Below are 23,830 nucleotides of genomic sequence, written 5' to 3' on the forward strand. Positions count from 1 at the left end.
TGTACTGAATCATTACTATTAGCCATGATTCATATTTGTATAAATAAGAGAAGAGTGAAGTTCTTTTTTTTTCATTTATTCTTTCATTGTTTTTTTTTTTTTTTTTTTCATTTTTTTAAAATTTTGTTTGAATTGAGAGAGAGACAAATTGACAGGAAGAGTTTTTTTCCAAAACCCTGTGACAGTATTGCTGATAAATATTTAGGAAAAAAAATGATGCCTGGTGAAGTTTTACACTTAAGGGGGCATACCTTCTAACAGATGGAATATGTACATAGCTATGAATGAATAAGGGAGATGCTTATGCATTATTTGAGAAGACGGTTATGGAAGTAACTTCTAGTAAATTTATAAAGTGAAGAGGGTAAATATACAAAAGGAATAATACAGAAACTTCTGAAAAGGAGAGAAAAATGCCACTTAATCACCTAACAGAGAATAGCCAAAAGAAAATATTAGGTAGTGAAATAGCTAACAGCCTTCATTTGTATTCAATTAGTGATAATCATAACCCTAATAAGCTGCCTAGGTATTCATATATTGGAAATTTTGTTTGAAGACTTATTGGTGGGTCTGTTTGATTTTGCTAAAACATGAAAAATTACGTCTGAAATATGACAGTGTCAGAATATTGATTTTTCACCAAGGAGAAATAATTATTTTATTGGGATCAAATGATAAAGACAAAAACTTGTATTAAAGAAACCTGAGTGAGATGATATGGAACACTTTTGAGGCAACAGAAAACTAACTTTGGAAAGTATGGAAAGTCCACAACAATAATACTTAGGGAAGAAAATGTCAGTTGGAGGAAACTTTCTATAATTCATAATTCATGGCATTCCAACAAGACAAAAAGTAATAAAATCAGATAATGTAAAAATTTTTGAACTGTGTTCATAAAGATTTTAGTAGTATAAATTAAAATCTGGGGAATAATGAGTATAATACAAAACAAAGAATAGTTTTAAGTTTACATTAAAAATAAAAATTGCGTTAAAGATTTTATATAAGACCTGGAAAAATGAACTTGATCTTGACAGTACTAAAGACTTTAATCATATTTTATAATGTTACAGCTGTTTTTGTTATCAAAGTGATGTTAAGTAGCTAGGTTTTGTTGCTTTCAAAGAATCAGAGTCTAGTGATAGAGATGAACATATGACTGAATGTTATAGCAAAGGCAATCACAAAGTGCTATGTGAGCAGAAATGAAGGAGCCATTGTTAGTTTATGTGTTTAAAAAATGCAAAAAAAAAAAAAAAATGAAGCAACGAAGGTTAATGTTAAGACCAGCATATTGTTTGACTCCATTTTGCTGTTAGAAAGGAATAGAGGAACTTACTCACAGCAGAGATAAGGACCAGAAAGTTTCACAGCCCTTTTAAGTGTTCATTTTCACCACTTTGTTTTAGAGGCTTTGTTTACATGGTCTTTTGTTAGACACTATAAGGAAATATTTGATTAAGGTCATACCTGAATGGTCTAGTGATTTTCCCTACTTTCTTCAATTTAAGTCTGAATTTGGTAATAAGGAGTTCATGGTCTGAGACACAGTCAGCTCCTGGTCTTGTTTTTGCTGACTGTATAGAGCTTCTCCATCTTTGGCTGCAAAGAATATAATCAATCTGATTTCGGTGTTGACCATCTGGTGATGTCCATGTATAGAGTCTTCTCCTGTGTTGTTGGAAGAGGGTGTTTGTTATGACCAGTGCATTTTCTTGGCAAAACTCTCTTGCCATCTCTTGTTTGATCACTTCCAATTTGCCTTGATTCATGGTCCTGACATTACAGGTTCCTATGCAATATTGCTCTTTACAACATCGGACCTTGCTTCTATCACCAGTCAAATCCACAGCTGGGTATTCTTTTTGCTTTGGCTTCATCCCTTCATTCTTTCTGGAGTTATTTCTCCACTGATCTCCAGTAGCATATTGGGCACCTACTGACCTGGGGAGTTCCTCTTTCAGTAACCTATCATTTTGCCTTTTCATACTGTTCATGGGGTTCTCAAGGCAAGAATACTGAAGTGGTTTGCCATCCCCTTCTCCACTGGACCACATTCTGACATTGTACAGGAGACAGGGATCAAGACCATCCCCATGAAAAAGAAATGCAAAAAAGCAAAATGGCTGTCTGGGGAGGCCTTACAAATAGCTGTGAAAAGAAGAGAAGTGAAAAGCAAAGGAGAAAAGGAAAGATATAAACATCTGAATGCAGAGTTCCAAAGAATAGCAAGAAGAAATAAGAAAGCATTCCTCAGCGATCAATGCAAAGAAATAGAGGAAAACAACAGAATGGGAAAGACTAGGGATCTCTTCAAGAAAATCAGAGATACCAAAGGAACATTTCATGCAAAGATGGGCTCGATAAAGGACAGAAATGGTATGGACCTAACAGAAGCTGAAGATATTAAGAAGAGATGGCAAGAATACACAGAAGAACTGTACAAAAAAGATCTTCATGACCCAGATAATCATGATGGTGTGATCACTCATCTAGAGCCAGATATCCTGGAATGTGAAGTCAAGTGGGCCTTAGAAAGCCTCACTATGAACAAAGCTAGTGGAGGTGATGGAATTCCAGTTGAGCTATTCCAAATCCTGAAAGATGATGCTGTGAAAGTGCTGCACTCAATATGCCAGCAAATTTGGAAAACTCAGCAGTGGTCACAGGACTGGAAAAGGTCAGTTTTCATTCCAATCCCAAAGAAAGGCAATTCCAAAGAATGCTCAAACTACCACACAATTGCACTCATCTCACATGCTAGTAAAGTACTGCTCAAAATTTTCCAAGCCAGGCTTCAGCAATATGTGAACTGTGAACTTCCTGATGTTCAAGCTGGTTTTAGAAAAGGCAGAGGAACCAGAGATCAAATTGACAACATCCGCTGGATCATGGAAAAAGCAAGAGAGTTCCAGAAAAACATCTATTTCTGCTTTATTGACTATGCCAAAGCCTTTGACTGTGTGGATCACAATAAACTGTGGAAAATTCTGAAAGAGATTGGAATACCAGACCACCTGATCTGCCTCTTGAGAAATTTGTATGCAGGTCAGGAAGCAACAGTTAGAAATGGACATGGAACAACAGACTGGTTCCAAATAGGAAAAGGAGTTCGTCAAGGCTGTATATTGTCACCCTGTTTATTTAACTTCCTATGCAGAGTACATCATGAGAAACGCCAGACTGGAAGAAACACAAGCTGAAATCAAGATTGCCGGGAGAAGTTTCAATAACCTCAGATATGCAGATGACACCACCAGGGCAGAAAGTGAAGAGGAACTAAAAAGCCCTGTGATGAAGGTGAAAGAGGAGAGTGAAAAAGTTGGCTTAAAGCTCAACATTCAAAAAACTAAGATCATGGCATCCAGTCCCATCACTTCATGGCAAATAGATGGGGAAATAGTAGAAACAGTGTCAGACTTCATTTTTCTGGGCTCCAAAATCACTGCAGATGGTGACTGCAGCCATGAAATTAAAAGACGCTTACTCCTTGGAAGGAAAACTATGACCAACCTAGATAGCATATTCAAAAGCAGAGACATTACTTTGGCAACAAAGGTCCGTCTAGTCAAGGCTATGGTTTTTCTTGTGGTCATGTATGGATGTGAGAGTTGGACTGTGAAGAAGGCTGAGCGCCGAAGAATTGATGCTTTTGAATTGTGGTGTTGGAGAAGACTCTTGAGAGTCCCTTGGACTGCAAGGAGATCCAACCAGTCCATTCTGAAGGAGATCAGCCCTGGGATTTCTTTGGAAGGAATGATGCTAAAGCTGAAACTCCAGTACTTTGGCCACCTCATGTGAAGAGTTGACTCATTGGAAAAGACTCTGATGCTGGGAGGGATTGGGGACAGGAGGAGAAGGGGACGACAGAGGATGAGATGGCTGGATGGCATCACTGACTCGATGGACGTGAGTCTGAGTGAACTCCAGGTGTTGGGGATGGACAGGAAGGCCTGGCGTGCTGCGATTCATAGGGTCGCAGAGTTGGACACGACTGAGTGACTGATCTGATCTGTTAAGGAAATATACATTAGTTATGGTGCTTGCTTTTAGTTGTTTGCATTTTATATAATAAAGTCAGCAGATACACATGGGGTTAGATAGTGTTGAACATATCAATAAATTGATGAAAATGTACATATTGTTAGGTGATTTCACTTTTATCTGAGGGGGATGAAGTGAGCTGGTAGACAGTAGTCAGTGGGAGTGGTGTGTTTTTCTCTGTGTAACTGTTAGGAAAACTATGTCATTCATTTTCTTTATTTCTGGAAATTTTCCAATCAAGAGGTTCCAAATAAAACTAATTTTCTAAAGAAGAAATTAAAAAAAAAAAACCTATGATGTTCTAGATGAATGACGGCTTATTTTTACCTACATTCAGGGTTATCCCTGGTCACTCAGGCTGTAAAAAATCTGCCTACAATACAGGAGACCCAGGTTCAGTCTGTGGGTCAGGAAGACCCCTTGAAGAAAGGAATGGCTACCCTTTCCAGTATTCTTGCCTGGCAAATTCCATGGACAGAGGATCCTGACAGGCTACAGTCCATCGGGACGCAAAAAGTTGGATACAACTGAGCAACTAACACTTTCCCTTTTCACTTTCACTTTTTCAGGGTTAAAAGAAAGATCTAAAATTCTGTGGGATAGATGATGAGATTACAACATTCGTATAACCTCACTTAGAGTGTTATGCTTAGTTCTAGTTACCATATTTTAAAAAAAGATATAGCATTGAAAAAATGGAATTAGATTGACTTTAGGGCTACCTGATATTAGCTGTGAAGACAGAATAGAACCCAGAACAGAATAGAATTATGAATTTCTATAATCTTTAAAGAGAACAGTTGAAGAAGATTTAATTGAAAATAAACTCACTTCAACATACATATAATGTTAGCTCTGTTTTTTTTTTTTTTTTTTTTGGCTCCACTGGGTCTTAGTTGTAGCATGTGGAATCTAGTTTCCTGACCGGGGATAGAACCTGGGCCCCCTGCATTGGGAGCATAGAATTTTAGCCACTGGACCAACAATAGAGTCCCAATTCTGTTTTTATTATAGTACAGATAATTGTAAAGAGATGCATAAATTCAGTGGAAATGAAATTTGCTGAAACAAACTATCTGTACTCCTCAGGATTTCAAGTCAATTTTTCTGTAGCATCAAATAGAACAACGCTTTCATGATTTACTTTGTGAGGTAAAATGTCTGAAGAATTTTCCTTCAGTACTTTTATGGAACATAGAAAAGATATGTCCCTTAGCTGAATACCACTGACAAGCATCCAATAACTTTTTATGAATTAAGAAAGATGTCTCTGGAGTGGCAACTATGTTGCAATAGCTACTAATTTCTCAGATAAATTTTAATTTAATCTATTTGTATTTTAGGCAGGTAGTTGGCAACTCAAAGATCAGAGGACCACAAAGTTATTTGAGCTTGATTGGCCAGAGATGTCAATTTATCCAACCCCAGTTTTACAAATAAGGATACTGGGATCTAGAAAGGGCAAGTCATTTGCTCATGGTCACACATACAATTGTATCAGTCAGTTCAGTTGCTCAGTTGTGTCCAACTCTTCACGACACCATATGCTGCAGCATCCCAGATTTCCCTGTCCATCACCAACTCCTGGAGCTTGCTCAAACTCATGTCCATTGACTTGGTGATGCCATCCAGCCATCTCATCCTCTGTCATCTCTTTATCCTGCCTTCAATCTTTCCTAGCATCAGGCTCTTTTCCAATGAGTCAGTTCTTTGCATCACGTGGCCAAAGTATTGGAATTTCAGACTTGGCATCAGTCCTTCCAATGAATATTCAGGATAGATTTCCTTCAGGATGGACTGGTTTGATCTCCTTGCAGTCTAAGGCACTCTCAAGAGTCTTCTCCAACACAACAGTTCAAAAGCATCAATTCTTCAGTGCTCAGCTTTCTTTATGGTCCAACTCTCACATCCATACATGATTACTGGAAAAACCTAGCTTTGACTAGATGGACTTTGTTGGCAAGGTAGTGTCTCTGCTTTTTAATACATTGGTTTGTCATAGGTTTGTCATAGCTTTTCTACAAAAGAGCCAGTGTCTTTTGATTTCCTGGCTGCAGTCACCATCTGCAGTGATTTTGGAGCCAAGAAAATAAAGACTTTCACAGTTTCTGTTGTTTCCCCATTTGCCTTAAAGTAATGGGACCAGATGCCATGATCTTCATTTTTTGAACGTTGAGTTTTAAGCCAACTTTTTTACTCTCCTCTTTCACTTTCATCAAGAGGCTGTTTAGTTCTTCTTCAATTTCTGCCATAAGGGTGGTGTCACCTGTATATCTGAGGTTACTGATACTTCTTTGGCAATCTTGATTCCAGCTTGTGCTTCATCCAGACCGGAATTTCACTTGATGTACTTTGCATGTAAGTTAAATAAGCAGGGTGACAATATACAGCCTTGACATACTCCTTTCCCAGTTTGGAACCAGTCTATTGTTCCATATTCAGTTCTAAGTGTTGCTTCTTGACCTGCAAATAGGTTTCTCAGGAGGCAGGTAAGGTGGTCTGATATTCCCATCTCTTTCAGAATTTTCCACAGTTTATTGTGATCCACACAGTCAAAGGCTTTGGCATAGTCAATAAAGCAGAAGTAGATTTTTTTTTTTTCTGGAACTCTGTTGCTTTTTCTATGATCCAACGAATTTGACAATCTGATCTCTGGTTCCTCTTCCTTTTCTAAATTCAGCTTGAACATCTGGAAATTCTCAGTTCATGTACTATTGAAGCCTGGCTTGGATAATTTTGAGCATTATTTTGCTAGCATGTGACATGAGTACAATTGTGCAGTAGTTTGAACATTCTTTGGCATTCCCCTTCTTTGGAATTGGAATGAAAACTGACCTTTTCCAGTCCTGTGGCCACTGCTGAATTTTCCAAATTTGCTGGCATATTGAGTGGAGTGCTTTAACAGCATCATCAGTTCATACATACAGCATCATACAATTGCATAGTTGATACTAGTACCCAAGTCTCCTTATGTCTTGTTCAGTGTTCTTTCTGTTAATACTGTTGCTTACAGAATAGGTTGTTGTTTAAAAATTCATTTATAGCTAAGTTTCATGATTTCATGGAAACAAAGTCATAAGCTAAGAATTCTCCTTTGCTCCATTCTATACTTTGTTTCTATGCTAATTTAAGCTTTAAGTCATATTAATGCTAGCCTTAGACTTTCTATTGCACGTGTCCATTCCTTTTAATTCTCATCTCTATCTGGTCATCTCATGCAGAGGACATTGCAGTTACCTCCTACATGATCTCACCTACAAACACTTGTAGCAGTTCATTCTGCCCATCTTGTCAGTTTCAACTTCTTAAAGCATGTTATCCTCTTTCTTTGTTTTCCAAAATCTATGTATTCTTCAAGGCCGAAATCAAAGATCGTCTCTTTCATCATGACTTTACTTACCACTCTAGGTATAAGTGATGCCTTCATCTAAATTTGTATAGCTCTTAGTTTGTTATAGCTATTAAATTCTGATAGCTATCACTCTAGATATAAGTGATGCCTTCATCTAAATTCATATAGCTATTAGTTTGTTATAGCTGTTAAATTCTGATAGCTATTACTCTAGATATAAGTGATGCCTTCATCTAAATTCATATAGCTATTAGTTTGTTATAGCTATTAAATTCTTAAGCTATTAGCATTCAACTTTAATTCATCAGATACTTTTGAGTTCCTATTCTATGCTAGGAAATCATGTGGAGTTTACTACTTACAGACTTTAAGTGCAATAATTTGTGACTATATTTCTTTTTTCAGATTATAATATACTTGATAACAGGGACCATGCTTGAAGATTTTTGTATTCTCCATAGCCCCATAGCAAAGAGCCTTTTGTACATAGTTGATGATCTGTAAATATTTGTAGATATATTTTGAGCTAAGAAGGTGCTATCAGGGAGATGAAAGTGGCCTCTGTAGGATCAGTACACAAACTGTTAGATATCAATTATAACTATTTGAAGAGCTTCCCTTAACTCTTAAAGAAGTTGATTCTTTACATATCATGAAAGTGATAAAATGATCAAGGAAGAAGTATCAAGGAAAAGGGGGTATTTCATTCATACTCAGATAAATATTGTCAACAATAGGAAGTGGAAGAACACTGAATCGGATTAAAAACACTTCAATCTCAGTTTCTACATATATACAAATGGGACAGTGTTTCAAACCCACTTTTGCATATAGAGTAGTTGTACTGCATTAGTTAATGATGAGAACTGTAAAACTGTGTAACAGTAAGGTGTTTTGTTACTGTAAATCTATGTAACTATAAGGTATTATTATTTAATGGAATTCTGAATTCAAAAAGGGGCTATATTAAAATGTAGTAATTTGTAATGTTAAGTACTTGCCTCTCATATCTTAATTGGTGATAATATGCTTTTAATTTAATCTTATTTTATTTTATGATGGTAGAGTGATCCTTGTCAGAGATTAAATCAAGGGAGGAATGTAAGGGACTTAATAGACTTTCAGATACATACTTTTCTTCATTCCCACTCCTGCCCCTTACCATTACATTGAGAGCATATCCAGATCAAGATTCCTTTGCTCTGACAGTGCTTGTCTTCATCTGCAGCAAGACTAAACCAGATAGGATTACCAGAATGATCAACTGGCAAATGAACTCATTTTGTTAGAAACAGCTTAGCTGAGTTCTGCCTATAGAACTGTCAGTGTTTCACATTTAATTTAAGCTTCACTAAACAAATAAGCCAAATGTTAAAAAAAGTAAAGGTATAATTAAAATAAAATTTAAACTATTCTTTCTCTCCTGAGTAACTTCATAATGATTCTATATTTTTACCTATCAAAAGTTTAGACTATTTGATGCCATCAATTAAATTTGAGCTCATGATATTTCTAATCAACTTTAGCTACTCAGTGAAAGTTTACTAATTCTAAAACACCCTGGCTGTCCTTGTAGAAATTTAAGCCCTATCGTGAATGATGTAAATCAGTGTAGCATAGAAGAAATATGTTCTTAAGATATATTTTATTAAAATAAGCTTGAAGACTGTACAATGATGGATTTAAATGAGTAAATTGTCCCATTACATAACTAATTTCCTATTCATTTGACAACTTTTTACTGAATGCTTACTTTGTGAACAAGAAACCTAAACTCATTCTTCAATGGAAATTCTATTTCAAAAGAAAAATAGATCTAAAATGCATAAATAAATAAAATATTTACACATTACTATAAATGCTATGAAGGAAACACCATTTAATTCAGTAATTTAGAATTGGAGACTGCCACTAACTTCTTTATGTAGGCAGCATACTATTTATTTATTTATTAATTAATTTATTTTGGAGGCTAATTACTTTACAATATTGTTTTGGTTTTGCCATACATTGACATACTATTTAGATGTAAGTCAATTTACTATTGCCTCAGTGTGTTATCAAATCATCAAAAACAAGTTAACTAAAATCTGATAAAGCTGTGATTGCACCCAGTGTCTCTGGGCTTTAATGTACATCTACCATAAATGTTTGCTTTGGCTTCTAGAGCATTTCCTTAGTGTTTTCTGTGAGTCATTCTAAACATACTATAGAAAGACATAATCATCAACCAGCAGACCTGAAATATAACTAGTGTAAACAAGGTTTAAAAAGTCTCTTATGAAAGGCTGGCTAAAATTCCCAAATGGACCAAGAACAGGATTCAAAGGGTCACTCATGTTTTCTCTAGCCAGACCTACAGTCATGGATAGCAAGATTATAAGGAAAAAATTTTCCAACAGAAATATTGTGGACAAATATGCCACAACAATAAGTGGTTTAAAATTTATGAAGGTTTTGAGAAATTTTGATGTTTAAGCTTGATAAAATAAGAATACTTTCAGATACATTATCTAATAATTAGAATTCATTTATGTTACTATTTACAATATATATGTATCGATGCCCCCTTCTTACAAAAATTTAAAATGTTGTAAGCTCATTTATTAACTACCAATCCATCCCATATTTAATTTTCCTTTTCTTCCCTTTAGACTGACTTTAAATCTGACTGAGGTTTTAAAGAGTCAAGCTCATGCACCAAAGTATTTCAGAAGAAACATATTTAATATGACCAAAGTTTTTTTTTTAATTTTATTTTATTTTTAAACTTTACATAATTGTATTAGTTTTGCCAAATATCAAAATGAATCCGCCACAGGTATACATGTGTTCCCCAGTTCTAGGAAAAATAAATTTCTGAATTTTATGGAGGAAAAGAGGAAGTTGTTTTATTGTTTGGGTTCTTGAATGAGAAAATCATGCCTTTGGAGACTTAAGTGATCAAGAGGCTGTTTGGATGCCCTCTGGAAACTTAAGTAGGCCTAAAATATCCAGGCCTCTATTTTTATATTTTTAAAATGAAAGATACATTCAGCTCCTTTTTCTTTTGACATACATTCTTGTCAAAGAATTTCCGGGATCCCTAAAGAGATTAAACAGGTTTATAAAAGCTGCTGTGGAGTAAGAGTTGGCATATAAAATGAAGAAAGTTATTAGAGTGAAGAAAGTTTCCTAAAGGCTCCAACAGTGGAAATGTAACAGCTACCCATTATCATGATGTAATCACATCTCCAATGAGAAACTAAAAAAAAATTACCAACACAGATTTACTTGTCATTTATCCCCTACAGATAAAGTTAGAAGTAGAGGCAGGGTAGGACATATTTATTACATTTGTTGCCCAAATCAGCATTTTGTTTATTGCATTGGGCCAGGAAAACACATTAAATGACTAAATCATCTTGTCTGCAAACAGCTAAAGCCGAATTTAGTAGTCTCTAAAGTATGGCAATATGTGCAAGTTAATCACTGACTCATTTAAAAGCATAGGAAACATTTTTTTCTAGTATTATTGAGGTAGTTGACAAAATTTGTATGTTTTTTAAATAATCATTTTATTTATCTATTTATTTGGCTGGTCTTTGTTGCTGTGCATGGGCTTTCTCTACTTGTGATGATGAGTGGGGGCTACTCACTAGTTGCAGTGTGCTGGCTTATCATTGCAGTGGCTTCTCTTGTTGCAGAGCTGGGCTGTAGGGCACAGGAGCTTCAGTAGTTGCTGCATGTGGGCTCTGTAGTTACAGTTCCCATTCTCTAGACCACAGGCTCAATATTTGTGGCACACAGGCTTAGTTGCTCTTTGGCATGTAGAATCTTCCTAAACCAGGGATCAAACTCATGTCTCCTGTGGATTCTTCACTACTGAGCCACCATGGAAGTCCAATTTGTATGTTTTTAAGGTGTACAATCATTTTACATATATTAAAACATAGAAATGTTTTATTGATCTTTTGGAAATTTGAATATATGGCAACTACTTTGATTGAATGATACTGCTTCTGAACAAATTCAGAAATGTAGAAATAATGTTTTATTTTGAATGTCAAAAATAAAGTATGTGTATTTATCTTGTGGTCCCTAAGGTCCTGGAGTTATAACTAGTGTTAGGCAGTATTGTAAAATACATTCTTAAACAATTGACAAGACAAATGAGAAATTTTCAAAAGTCAAGGTAAACTCCTAATTTTCTAATAAATTTAAAAATCCTTAATAAAAGGACAGTTAGCTCATGGATATTTATATATTTATTGGATAATTCTAACAAGAATGTTTCAGAATTTGGTAATTTCAAAATCTATTTTAAATAATCTATTAAACTTAAGCTATAGAAGATTTAAATTATTTTTTCTTAACTTAGTATAATTATGTACATATGGTGACAGTCAAAAAAAGTTCTGTTGAGTTTAGAAAGTTTTATAGTTAAAGAAGGAGGATCTCTGGTGAAAGGGAAATAAGTCCTCCAACATAAAGCCCACTAGATTAAGGAAGTATGCATAATCATTGACTTGGTATGTATGAGTATTTTCTACTTTAAGAAAATGTAATTTCAAAACAAGTTGGGTAAGTGAACTATAAAACAAAAACAAATAGTTCTGACAATTAAGTGACAGACACAAGAGTAGGTGAAAAATGCTCTCTTTCCTTCATTGTCACTTCCTTTCCCCAGCAACCTCAGATATATGTTTGCAACTGTGGTTTATTTAAAAAATCTTTCTATAGACCTTTAAGCAGGAAAGCAGTTGCCTTTCAAAAAAAAAGCTATTAGAAGGATAGATTTTGAAGAGGTGATGAACTGACCATATATATTTGTAGTGGGTATTAGAGGGAGATTCCTGTTTCTGTACTACTAAGAAATGGAATAAGGCTCAAAATAGCCAAATTACATTACTTACAGGTTTTGTTTTTCAGCTTATCATTTTAAATTTCATTGTTCTTAAAGGGTATAGGAGCACTGGGAACTATTATACTGTTAGAAATAATGGTTGTTTTGTTAACTAAGATGATTATATGGGTTTTTATCAATCTCTTTTATATATTTAACTTATTTTGTGTGGATGTGTGTATGACTGTGTATGTGTATGTGTCTGAGTGTGTGTGTGTGCACGCGCACATGTGCACATAACTCTTTTGGGGAAGATGTAAGATAGTTCAGTATTGCTTCAGAAAAAGTGTATAGTGAGCTGTGTGATTAATGGCTCCATGTTTAGGAAATTAAGGCATAGTGTTGATACTGGCTTACTTTTATCATCCTGTTGGCCTGATAAAAATGAGAAGAAAATTAGAAAGGATTATTTTCCCTAAAAAGTATTGGCATACCCAATGGGATGGGAAGGAAGGCTCTTGAGAGAAAGGGAAAAGACACAATATTCCTGAATCCTTTTTTGAAATTGTTATGACCCTAGGCCACTTTCTTCAACATAAATCTATAATGATATTTCCTTGCCTTCATACATAGAAAAGCCCTAAACCACATGACATTTCACATTATTCTTTACTCAGTGGGGATTAGACCAGAAATGTAATAACATTATTCATATATTTAAAACACTATCTGATAGCAATTCAGGCTTTCCAACTTTCTTTGTGTTTTCCCTGCTGGTGTTTCATTGTGTGTAACCTGTCTAAAATTTCTGCAGAATTTAAGAAGATTTTTTGTAAAATATAATAAAGCCTTGATTAATTGGAAACTAACTAACCAGAGCTCTCAATTAACCAGTTTTATTTATTTATTTTTTGCTACACTCTCCTTTTAGAAGGAAGAGGCAAATGACAAGAAAACAAGCTGTTAACAGGTATTTATGTATTTATTTTTTAAAAATCAACTTACTGGGAATGTCCTGGAGCCTGTACAGATTCAGCCCAACTTCGATAATTTTGTTCCCTGTGTTATATTTACTAAGGTAGGAAAGTAGAACTGTTTAAAATTTTCAGCAGCAAATATTGAATCTTGCTTAATCCTTAATTAATAATAAAATCCAAATACCTGATTAGAACCTATCTATCTATTTGAGGGTTTTAGTTAATTGGGGTCTTCACAGTTTCACTATTGCCAGTTAATGATCATTCATATATACTGTATTAACTGAGAGTGGATCCCGGGATCATACAGGTGGGAGATGACTTCCACCATAGAAAGCATCTCCTTTCCTGGGAACTAAAGCAGAAGCTAGAGAAAGGCTACAAAGTTGATGGGGGTTGAGTAAGGTCACTGACATAAAAATAATGTCACCTATGTAAAATCATGGGAAAGTGATTCACCTGCCCTGTGGCTCTGAAATGCTTAGGAAGGTACATTCACTTTTGCAGGGCAGCACAGGCTATTAAGTGTGCTATAGCAATAATGCAAAAACAAACAAACAGGCGTTCTAATCTCCTGGATCTTTCTAAGCATTAGGCACAGATATATATGCTGTAAGCATGATACTAGTTCTAAAATATTTGAAATTATTTTTACTCTAAAAATACCTTTTTAAAGTATTTGAAACTCTTAAGATTTATACTTTATATATGTTTATATATATTTATATATATTTATACTTTATATATGCAATTTCAGCTAAATTGCAACCAGAGATGCCATATTGCTCAAGGCTTCATACCTTTTAGGTTGTAATGGGAACAACGAATGGGCAGTTAACAGAGATTTAAGGGACAAGGAAGGGAACCCATGATTCTAAAGTACATTTTGATATTGCCTGCCAGTAGCACCTCCTCTTCAGGTTAAGTCACCCTTTGTTGACTTTTGCCCCCTTCCTTCAGGGCTGCTCATGATGCATGTTTTATCTGTATTTTTTTTTACAAGGACAATGTCATAGGGTTGTTGGAAAGATGGGGGCCATACCATGTGATTTTCCTGGGTTTTCAACATGGAAAATGAAAATCATCAGGGTGGTGTTTCAAATATCTGGGGTATTTTCTGTACTGAATGTTACTCTTAAATATCATGCACACTAAAGAATATCCAAGTGACCTGAAGCAGTGGATGTGCCTCCTTAAGTGCTAAACTTATTTTTAAACTGTAACTTCAATGTTAGGGAGACTAGAACTCACTAGATTTAATTAATGAATGATTTTAACTGAAAAAGTTTAAATGGATTAAGCCTTGAGGTTAGGTTTGGGATATTGAAAATAAGTGTTCTTGATTTTATATAAATGCAATTGAATTCAGGCATTGAAATGGACTTTTTAAAAGTATAATAACATGCAAATTAATGTCAACTTTTTTCTCTAAATTAAACAAAATAGTTAATAGCTGTATAGATTTACTTCTAGATTAATCAGAACACACATTATATATGCAGATATATTAATCTGAACACACATTATATATGCAGTTTTTACATTTGCTGTAATCAGAGAAAAACTGTGAAATGTTTTTGAAAGTATATGTACTGACACACAAACTACAGAGAAACAGGAGACTCGCAAATTCTAATACCTACTGAAGCAAGAATAGTAGCATAAACGAAAGGCCATAAACAGTAGGGAGTGGTGGGGACTATGGTGACCAGGAGAACATATATTCTTTCCAAGGTAGGTTTAGTTGCTTAGTTGTGTCTGATTCTTGTAACCCCATGGACTGTAGCCCACTAGGCTCCTCTGTCCATGGGATTCTCCAGACAAGAATACTGGAGTGGGTTGCCATTTCCTTCTCCAAAGGTGGCAGCTATTACTCAACTCAGCTGATTGCTACCAGAATGGGAATTCAGGCTCAGTGTTGTTAATATCTGACTGTTTAAGAGAAGCTGGGAATCCAGAATTTTATATTAAATTCCCCAATTCTTAAATGTTGGTAACAAAGTCAATAACCGCCCTCCCCACCCCCCACCCCCCCAAAAAAAAGAAAAAAAGCAACGCTATTCAGGCAAAGCAAAACTCAACTGTGGTCTGAATTTAGCCTATGGACTTAGTTTGCAACCTTTAGTTTAAATTGTAAGTCCTCTGTGTAAAAAAAAAATCACAGTATGTTATAAATGCACCCAAAGGTCTTGATGATGGAAAATTCATATAAAGTAAATAAATAATAAGTGGAGTGCTTGTAAATAATTCTCCTGATATTAAAAATTGTGGTTATGCACTTTGTGATATTTTTCTTACTATATAGAAATAGACAAGATAGTTTTACCTCAATGTGGTTTGAAAACTAAGATAAAATCATGAATTTTTTGTTTTCATGTTTATCAATGAAATGTGGTATGAAAGATCATTTCATCTATGTCCAAAAGACAATGTTTAGGTATAGGTTCTGTCATATAATTAAGGCTACTATATAAAGCCCTATTTATGGTGCTTTAATAGGAAGAAAGCCATGTATATTAGCATGTGTTGTTTTATTTTAAATTGGCTTGCCTTTAAACAAATTCCGAATTTTATGTAGTGAAATTCCTTTGTTTTTACAAATGGTTAAAATAAGAAATAAAAGAAATGTAAGTAGTTAACACAACAAAACTTCATTTGAACTTTTGATAGGCATTGGCAAAGATAAAACAAAAGCTGGTCATTTGAGATTTTACTAAGAAGTAGCTTGGACTGATCTGGACTTTGCTTGTTTTTCTGTCTTGCCCTGGACTTTAGCACATAATCCCACTGTGCTACATTGCTTTTGACATCTGTATACCCCTTCATCACTGGCAATCCAAAAGAATATTTGTCTAAAAAGGAAACAATTAAATTCCAATCTCTCTAGGAAAAAAAGGAAAACAAGAAAAAAGAAAACTACCCACTGCTAAACTTGCTTTACGAAGGCAATGGCACCCCACTCCAGTACTCTTGCCTGGAAAATCCCATGGATGGAGGAGCCTGGTAGGCTGCAGTCCATGGGGTCGCTAAGAGTCAGACACGACTGAGCGACTTCACTTTCACTTTTCACTTTCATGCATTGGAGAAGGAAATGGCAACCCACTCCAGTGTTCTTGCCTGGAGAATCCCAGGAATAGGGGAGCCTGGTGGGCTGCCGTCTATGGCGTCACACAGAGTCGGACACGACTGAAGTGACTTAGCAGCAAACTTGCTTTAACAACCCCTATGATATATACCATAAATCCTTAGGATGGTAAATTAATATTGTCATTTTTGATGAGAAACTTAGAGGAATTTTTAAAAGGAGAAAAGTGAAAAAGAAATAAAAGAATGCCAAATGTCAAATCTTAACTAAAAAATCCCCACCTTTCACTTCTTCACATATTATTCTACTTGCAGATTTAATACAGACACATATGAAAGATGAGAAATGGTTGGACAACTGGTCAATACATATGACACCGTGTAAAACAGCTGATGTTTATTTACTTAAATAAAATTTGGGTGGACAGTGCTTCCCTTTCTAGATCAGCAGATAGTTTTGATCACAAGTAATCTGTTGTGTTATACAGATGAACTATGTTTAAATGAAGTAATTAATTAAAACCGCTCCCTGAAAAATTTAACAAATGGAGATTCTTAGTTAATTGGTTAATCCTCAAAGGTAGAGAATCTAAGAAATAAGTGACTTTTTGATGCATTTGACCAATGTAGACATATAAATTGGAGAAGGTGATGGCACCCCACTCCAAAACTCTTGCCTGGAAAATCCCATGGACGGAGGAGCCTGGAAGGCTGCAGTCCATGGGGTCGCTGAGGGTCGGACATGACTGAGTGACTTAACTTTCACTTTTCACTTTCATGCATTGGAGAAGGAAATGGCAACCCACTCCAGTGTCCTTGCCTGGAGAATCCCAGGGACGGGGGAGCCTGGAGGGCTGCCATCTATTGGGTTGCACAGAGTCGGACACGACTGAAGCAACTTAGCAGCAGCAGACATATAAATAAAGTTTTTCAGGATATATTTTGATGAACTAGCTTTTTTTTTTTTTTTTTTGCCAGAACATTATAGTATCTAACAGTTTTCAAATATGATACACCTGGTGATTTTTCATGTATTAGTTCATTTAATCATCATGACAGCCCCATAAAGCAAGGGCTATTATTGTGATCCTTGTTTTGCAGATGATGACATTGAGGTACAATGAAGGTTAGTGATTTATCTAAGGCCACACAGCCTACAAATACTGAGCTAGCATTTGAATCAAGGCTGTTTGATTTCAAAGTTCATATACGTTGGATCAATATATTTTATAACCTGACAACTAGAATCAGACTAGTTACCAAAACATCTAATTTCATTATATGTGTGTATATATGTACATTTTGTTCATTCGCTCAGTCATGTCTGACTCTTTGTGACCCCACAGACTGCAGTATTCCAGGCTTTCCTGTACTTCACTATCTTCTGAAGTTTGCTCAAATGTGTCCATTGAGTCAGTGATGCCATTCAACCATCTTGTCCTCTCTCATCCCCTTCTCCTCCTACCCTCAATCTATCCTAGCATCAGGGTCCTTTCTAATGAGTCAGCTCTTCACATCATATGGCCAAAGTATTGGAGCTTTAGCTTCAGCATCAGTCCTTCCAATGTATATTCAGGATTGATTGCCTTTAGGATTGACTAGTTTGATCTTCTTGATGTTCAAGGAACATTCAGGAGTCTTCTCCAGCACTACAGTTAAAAAACATCAATTCTTCGGTGCTCAGCCTTCTTTATGGTTCATCTCTCACATCCATATATGACTGCTGGAAAAACTCTATGGACCTTTGTTGGCAAAGTAATATCTCTGCTTTTTAATACGCTGTCTAGGTTTGTCATAGCTTTTCTTCCAAGGAGCGAGTGTGTTTTAATTGCCTGGCTGCAGTCACCATTTGCAGTGATTTTGCAGCCCAAGAAAATAAAGTCTCTCACTGTTTCCATTGTTTCCCCATCTATTTGCCATGGGGCCGCCCACTTACATACTTAATGTACATTCAGAGGAGGTCATGAAGCTGAAATATATTGTGTATATAACATTAAAAAATATCATAATTATGCTTGAAATTATTGTTTTATTCCACTGTCCTAAAATGAAGAACTACAGTTTTACCATACCAGACTCAGGATAGCCAATCTAGTTTTCTGTTTAGTTGAGTCGCTCCGTTGTGTCCAGCTTTTTGCAACCCCACAGACTGCAGCACGCCAGGCTTCCCTGTCCATCACCAACTCCCAGAGCTTGCTCAAAATCATGTCCATTGAGTCGGTGATGCCATCCAATCATCTCATCCTCTGTCGTCCCCTTCTCCTCCTACCTTCAATCTTTCCCAGCATCAGGGTCTTTCCCAATGAGACAGGTCTTTGGATCAGGTGGCTGAAGTATTGGAGCTTCAGCTTCAGCATCAGTCCTTCCAATGGAAATTCTGGACTGATCTCCTTTAGGATTGATTGGTTTGATCTCCTTGCAGTCCAAGGGACTCTGAAGAGTCTTCTCCAACACCACAGTTCAAAAGCATCAATTCTTTGGCAGTCCACTTTCTTGATGGTCCAACTCTAACATCCATACATGACTACTTTTAGAGGGACCAAAAACATATTTGCTGAACTTAAAATAAATGTTTGTAAAAATAAAATCAGACAGCACCTATAAAAGGAGATTCAAATAGATTGACAGAATTTTCAAAATAAACCTTGGTTAGCTTTTTTCCCTTTAAATACAGTACTGTAATGAACATCATATTTTCTTTTGTCCATGTGGGAGAATTTCTCTGGTGTATACGCCATAAGTGAGATTTTTGAATTGTGGGCTTTAATTTAATAGTTACTGCCAAATTGCTCTTTAAATCTGATCTGGTTTGCGCTCCCACTAGCATTATATAAGAGTTCCTATGTCTTAACATTCTTGCAAATGTAGTAGGTATTTTTTAAACAAATATTTCTTTGAAGAAAAAATGATTGTTTTTTTTAATTGATTCTCTTCCATGATTATACATTACAGATGAAATATTGATTCTGATCACTTAGTGCACATAGCAATGTTTACTGACACTATTTGCATCACTATTTTTCATTTAAAATATATGAAGTTGTGATAAGCATACAAATAGTATGTAAAATTTTGTAAACTATTTTCCAGGTTACAAAGCACTTTCTCATAAAGCCTCATTTGATGAAATAGTGTGGTGTACCAGGAAGAGCTCTGGAAAATCTCAGGTCAGAAGTTCATGGCCTTAACAACCCTGAAAATCACTCTATGGCTTGGGACCTCAATTGCTACATCTGTAAAATTAGGATGTTTGACTAAGCAATCTCTTAGAAACAAACTATAACCTTTGTTCTATGATACATATCACCCCCTTTCCTTGAACCCCAATTTACTTATTGTGCATAAACCATAAAGCCAAAATTGAATCTTATCAATTTGTGAAATCTCTTGTAACACTCTCTCACTTATTTAAGATTATGAGTTTATCCTATTTATCTTGTGTGTCTCTTAATTCAAGGACAACTGGGGGTGTGGGAGGGATAGAAGATGGAAGCGGGTGTTCAGCATTAGAAGGACTAGACTGTCATAACACACAATCTTGAATTAATCTTCAATGTTGCATACTCTGAAGCATCATATTTCAAATGCTGAAAATGCAATCAAAGTTCCACCACTGTTTGTTGTGGCTTTTTGTTTCTTTTCAAATTCACTTTATGCAGATTTCAGATTCAAAGAAGAGACTATTCAGTATTTTCAGCTCACTTAAGATTTGTTTCTAGCAATGTTTTTATGGTGCTGCACACAACTACTTAAAGTATTGAGAGGACTCAGGTTGACTATTCTGTATATTCTGTATTTCTATTTGGATAGAGGGAGAGTAAGTAATTGGATTTTGCATTTGGAGAGACTTATCATTAGGAAGATTTGGATCTTTAACCTGAGGTTTAACAAAGAGGTTTCAGGATTTCTTAGATTCTATATGTACCAGAAAGAACACTCAGAAGCATAACTATCTAATATTATGAGATTAAAATATAAAATGGAAAGATGTGAAACTGATCTTATTTAAACTCCTGGAATTGCAAATATGCCATAAAACACACTCACAGACACTCACATGTTCAAACACAAGTATATATACTATTTCAAGCACAGAATACCCAGAATACCTATTTCCAATGACTTTTTAAAAGGAAACTTTTTTTGTCTATGAGAATATTGAACATAGTTATGTTTTTAGTGAAGCTTCTACTTATGGAAGTTTTCAGTTCTGGCAAACAGAATCTAAATCAGTTAATCTCTGGTGATGAAGACATTTTTAGAGACCTCTCTTTTTATGAATAGTCCTGAGAAAAATGTTTGACTGTAGCATTCCTAGAAAGTGAGTTGGCCTCCTACAGTTTCAATATCAGATATTTCAAGAAAATTGTGGTTCACACACTTTGTTCAAATGACTTACAGATTAATACAATTCACATGTGCATCCTTCATTGTCCGAATGTGACAATCAGCCTAGAAAATCCCACATAAGTTGCCTTTGAGTGTTTTTACCCATTTTGGTGTATTTGTGAACTGACCCTTGGGCCCATATTTAAGAACTTCCATTGCCAATTTTTGCTAATTGGCATCCTGCTTTACAGTTTAAGCATACTCTGAAAACCGCTATTTTGCTTACTGTATTACTTCCATTAGTTCAGTGAAGAAGAACTTGTGCCAAGTTAATCTAGATTATTTTTTTCCCTGATCATACCTATCCTATGTGGAGATGTAATCAAGTTATCTAACTTTTTCAATAAGCACTAAGTAAATCACTCAAAACAGAGATATCCCAAAACCTTTCAGCTAGTTTCTGTAGGTCAGAGCATTTTCAAGACAGCACATCTTGGGTGTTAAAAAAAAAAAAAAAAAAGTGACTGAGAAGACTGTTGGGAAATTACCATTCTGCTTTTTTGAGAAAATAAAAATCATGTTTTTGTTTTTTTTTTTAAGTGGGACAGACTTTTTTATTTATTTATTTTTAATATAAATTTATTTATTTTAATTGGAGGCTAATTACTTTACAATATTGTATTGGTTTCGCCATACATCAACATGAATCCACCACGGAAATGGTACTATTATGCCAAAATGGCCATTCTTTGGTTTGTAGTCCTTGAAGGAATTATGTTCCATGGCAACATGCTCAACAGTCCTGCAGATATGTGTGAAGCACCTTAAAGACATGCCCTGCTTTCTATTTTTGAGAATACCCGAGTTTTCAATACAAAAAAATACACTTGTTCAAAGGATTCACCTCCTCCCAGTATACTAAGACTTCAAAGATCTGCTGTTACTTTGGATTATTATTGGGAGTTTTTTGTTTTTTAACTAATTATAATGTTAAAAAGAGGGCCAGTACAAAATGATTCAGCCATAAAATGTAAAAGATTGTCTTAATATATCCATTAGGAAACTAAGATGTTAAAATTATATGTAGCTCAATCAGTAGATTCATGTAAAGTGATAGCTCATAATTCATGATACAAAGTGATATATCATCTGATATGTAGTGTTATAGATTTTAAAAATATGTAAATAATGTGAAAACATATAAAATATTCAAGCCTATTAATAATAGCAGCCATGCTTTGATTTGTTGCAATTAGAAATATTTAAAACATTTTGAACTGATTTATTACCAGAGATTCTCCCTATAGACAATATTTTTATTTATATATATATGAATTATTCATTGATTTTTATTTGATGGAGGTCAGATGATTTGGACATTTTCATTTAAAATGGCTATTTTAGCCAGGACATGGAAGCAACCTAGATGCCCATCAGCAGATGAATGGATAAGAAAGCTGTGGTACATATTTACAATGGAATATTACTCAGCCATTAAAAAGAATACATTTGAATCAGTTTAATGAGGTGGATGAATCTGGAGCCTATTATACAGAGTGAAGTAAGCCAGAAAGAAAAACACCAATACAGTATACGAACACATATATATGGAATTTAGAAAGATGGTAATGATAACCCTTTATGCAAGACAGCAAAAGAGACACAGATGTATAGAACAGTCTTTTGGACTCTGTGGGAGAGGGAGAGGGTGGGATGATTCAGGAGAATGGCACTGAAACATGCGTATTATCTTATGTGAAACGGATCACCAGTCCAGGTTCGATGCATGAGACAGGGTGTTAGGGGCTGGTGCACTGGGATAACCCAGAGGGATGGGAAGGGGAGGGAGGTGGGGGTGGGGTTCAGGATGGGGAACACATATATACCTGTAGCGGATCCATGTCAATATATGGCAAAACCACTACAATATTTGTAAAGTAATTACCTCCAATTAAAATAAATAAATGTATATTAAAAAATAAAATGAAGATAATGTGAAAAGTGAATATACCTCTATACTTCTCAAAACGTGAAAATAATGTGATAATGTGAAAATAATGAAGATAATGTGAAAATAAGTAAATTTATATTAAAAAATAAAATGGCTATTTCTAGCTAAATAGTATGTTTCTGCAATATAATCAACAGAGCTGTATGCTTATGCTACTTTAAATTGAAATTAACCTAAATAACAAAAATAGTCATTTTATATTCTTTATTCTGTAAGCATTTTACAAAAATGCATTAAATTACATTGGTGTAATTTATAGTGCATCAATATATTGATATTATATTGATATAGATGTATCTAACATATTAAATATAAAAAAGTTAGTAGTTTTTATTGTTTAATCATGGTTTACTTGTGGCAATAAAGCTCCCACTGTATTCAGAACATTACATAAAGGGAATTGGTGACTTCTGTTTGAAGCAGCCTATTAAACAATTGTATATACATATTTTACTTTTCAGTTGCATTATAAACAAATAGTGCTTTCCTTAATTCGTGTTTGTCCAGCCCTCCCTCTTCAAAAATCACTCCTTGTGATTTTGGGGACTAAATTAGAGATTCATGTAGAGACAAAGCAGTTTTTAATAAAGTTGAGCTTGGTACCAAAATGGTTAGAGATGATGGTTTTTCATTTTAATGAAGTTTTTATTTTAAAATAGTTTTAGATTTACAGAAAAATTGTAAAGGGAGTACAAAAGACTTGCCATATACCCTGTACCCAGTTTCCTTATTGTTAATATCTTAAAATTAATGAATCAGTTGTCACAGTTAGTGAACCAGTATTGATATACTATTGTTCAAGTTTATGGTTTATTTAGACTTCTTCAATGTCCCCTAATGTCCTTTTTCTATTCTAGGATGTAAAGTGAAAGTTGCTCAGTCGTGTCCGACTCTTTGCCACCCCATGGACTATACAGTCCATGGAATTCTCCAGGCCAGAATACTGGAGTGGGTAGGTAGCCTTTCCCTTCTCCAGGATATCTTCCCAACCCAGGGATCGAACCCAGGTCTCCCGCATTGCAGGCGGATTCTATACCAGCTGAGCCACAAGGGAAGACCAAGATGTAAGATACCACCTTATGCTTAGTCATCATGTCTCCTTAGACTCTTCTTGCCTTCTGCCAGTTTTTCAGACTTTCCTTGTTTTTGATGACCTTAACTGTTTTGAGAAGTATAGGTCAGGTATTTGTGGAATGTCCCTC

General features: G+C 35.1%; 1 protein-coding gene across 1 annotated transcript in view; it reads left to right on the forward strand.

The window, feature by feature from the left end:
• The window catches only part of DACH2 (dachshund family transcription factor 2), an 864,497-nt gene that overhangs the window by 206,739 nt on the left and 633,928 nt on the right, over positions 1-23,830 (forward strand). The window contains exon 2 of the mRNA XM_086387136.1: positions 13,159-13,197. Within this exon, the coding sequence (XP_086243262.1) occupies positions 13,159-13,197 (39 nt within the window). The remainder of the gene's footprint in view (positions 1-13,158; positions 13,198-23,830) is intronic.

Source organism: Bos grunniens, chromosome X (genome assembly GCF_055505025.1).
Source record: "Bos grunniens cultivar Pamir isolate PY7600 chromosome X, Bosgru_T2T1.0, whole genome shotgun sequence".
Taxonomy (NCBI): domain Eukaryota; kingdom Metazoa; phylum Chordata; class Mammalia; order Artiodactyla; family Bovidae; genus Bos; species Bos grunniens.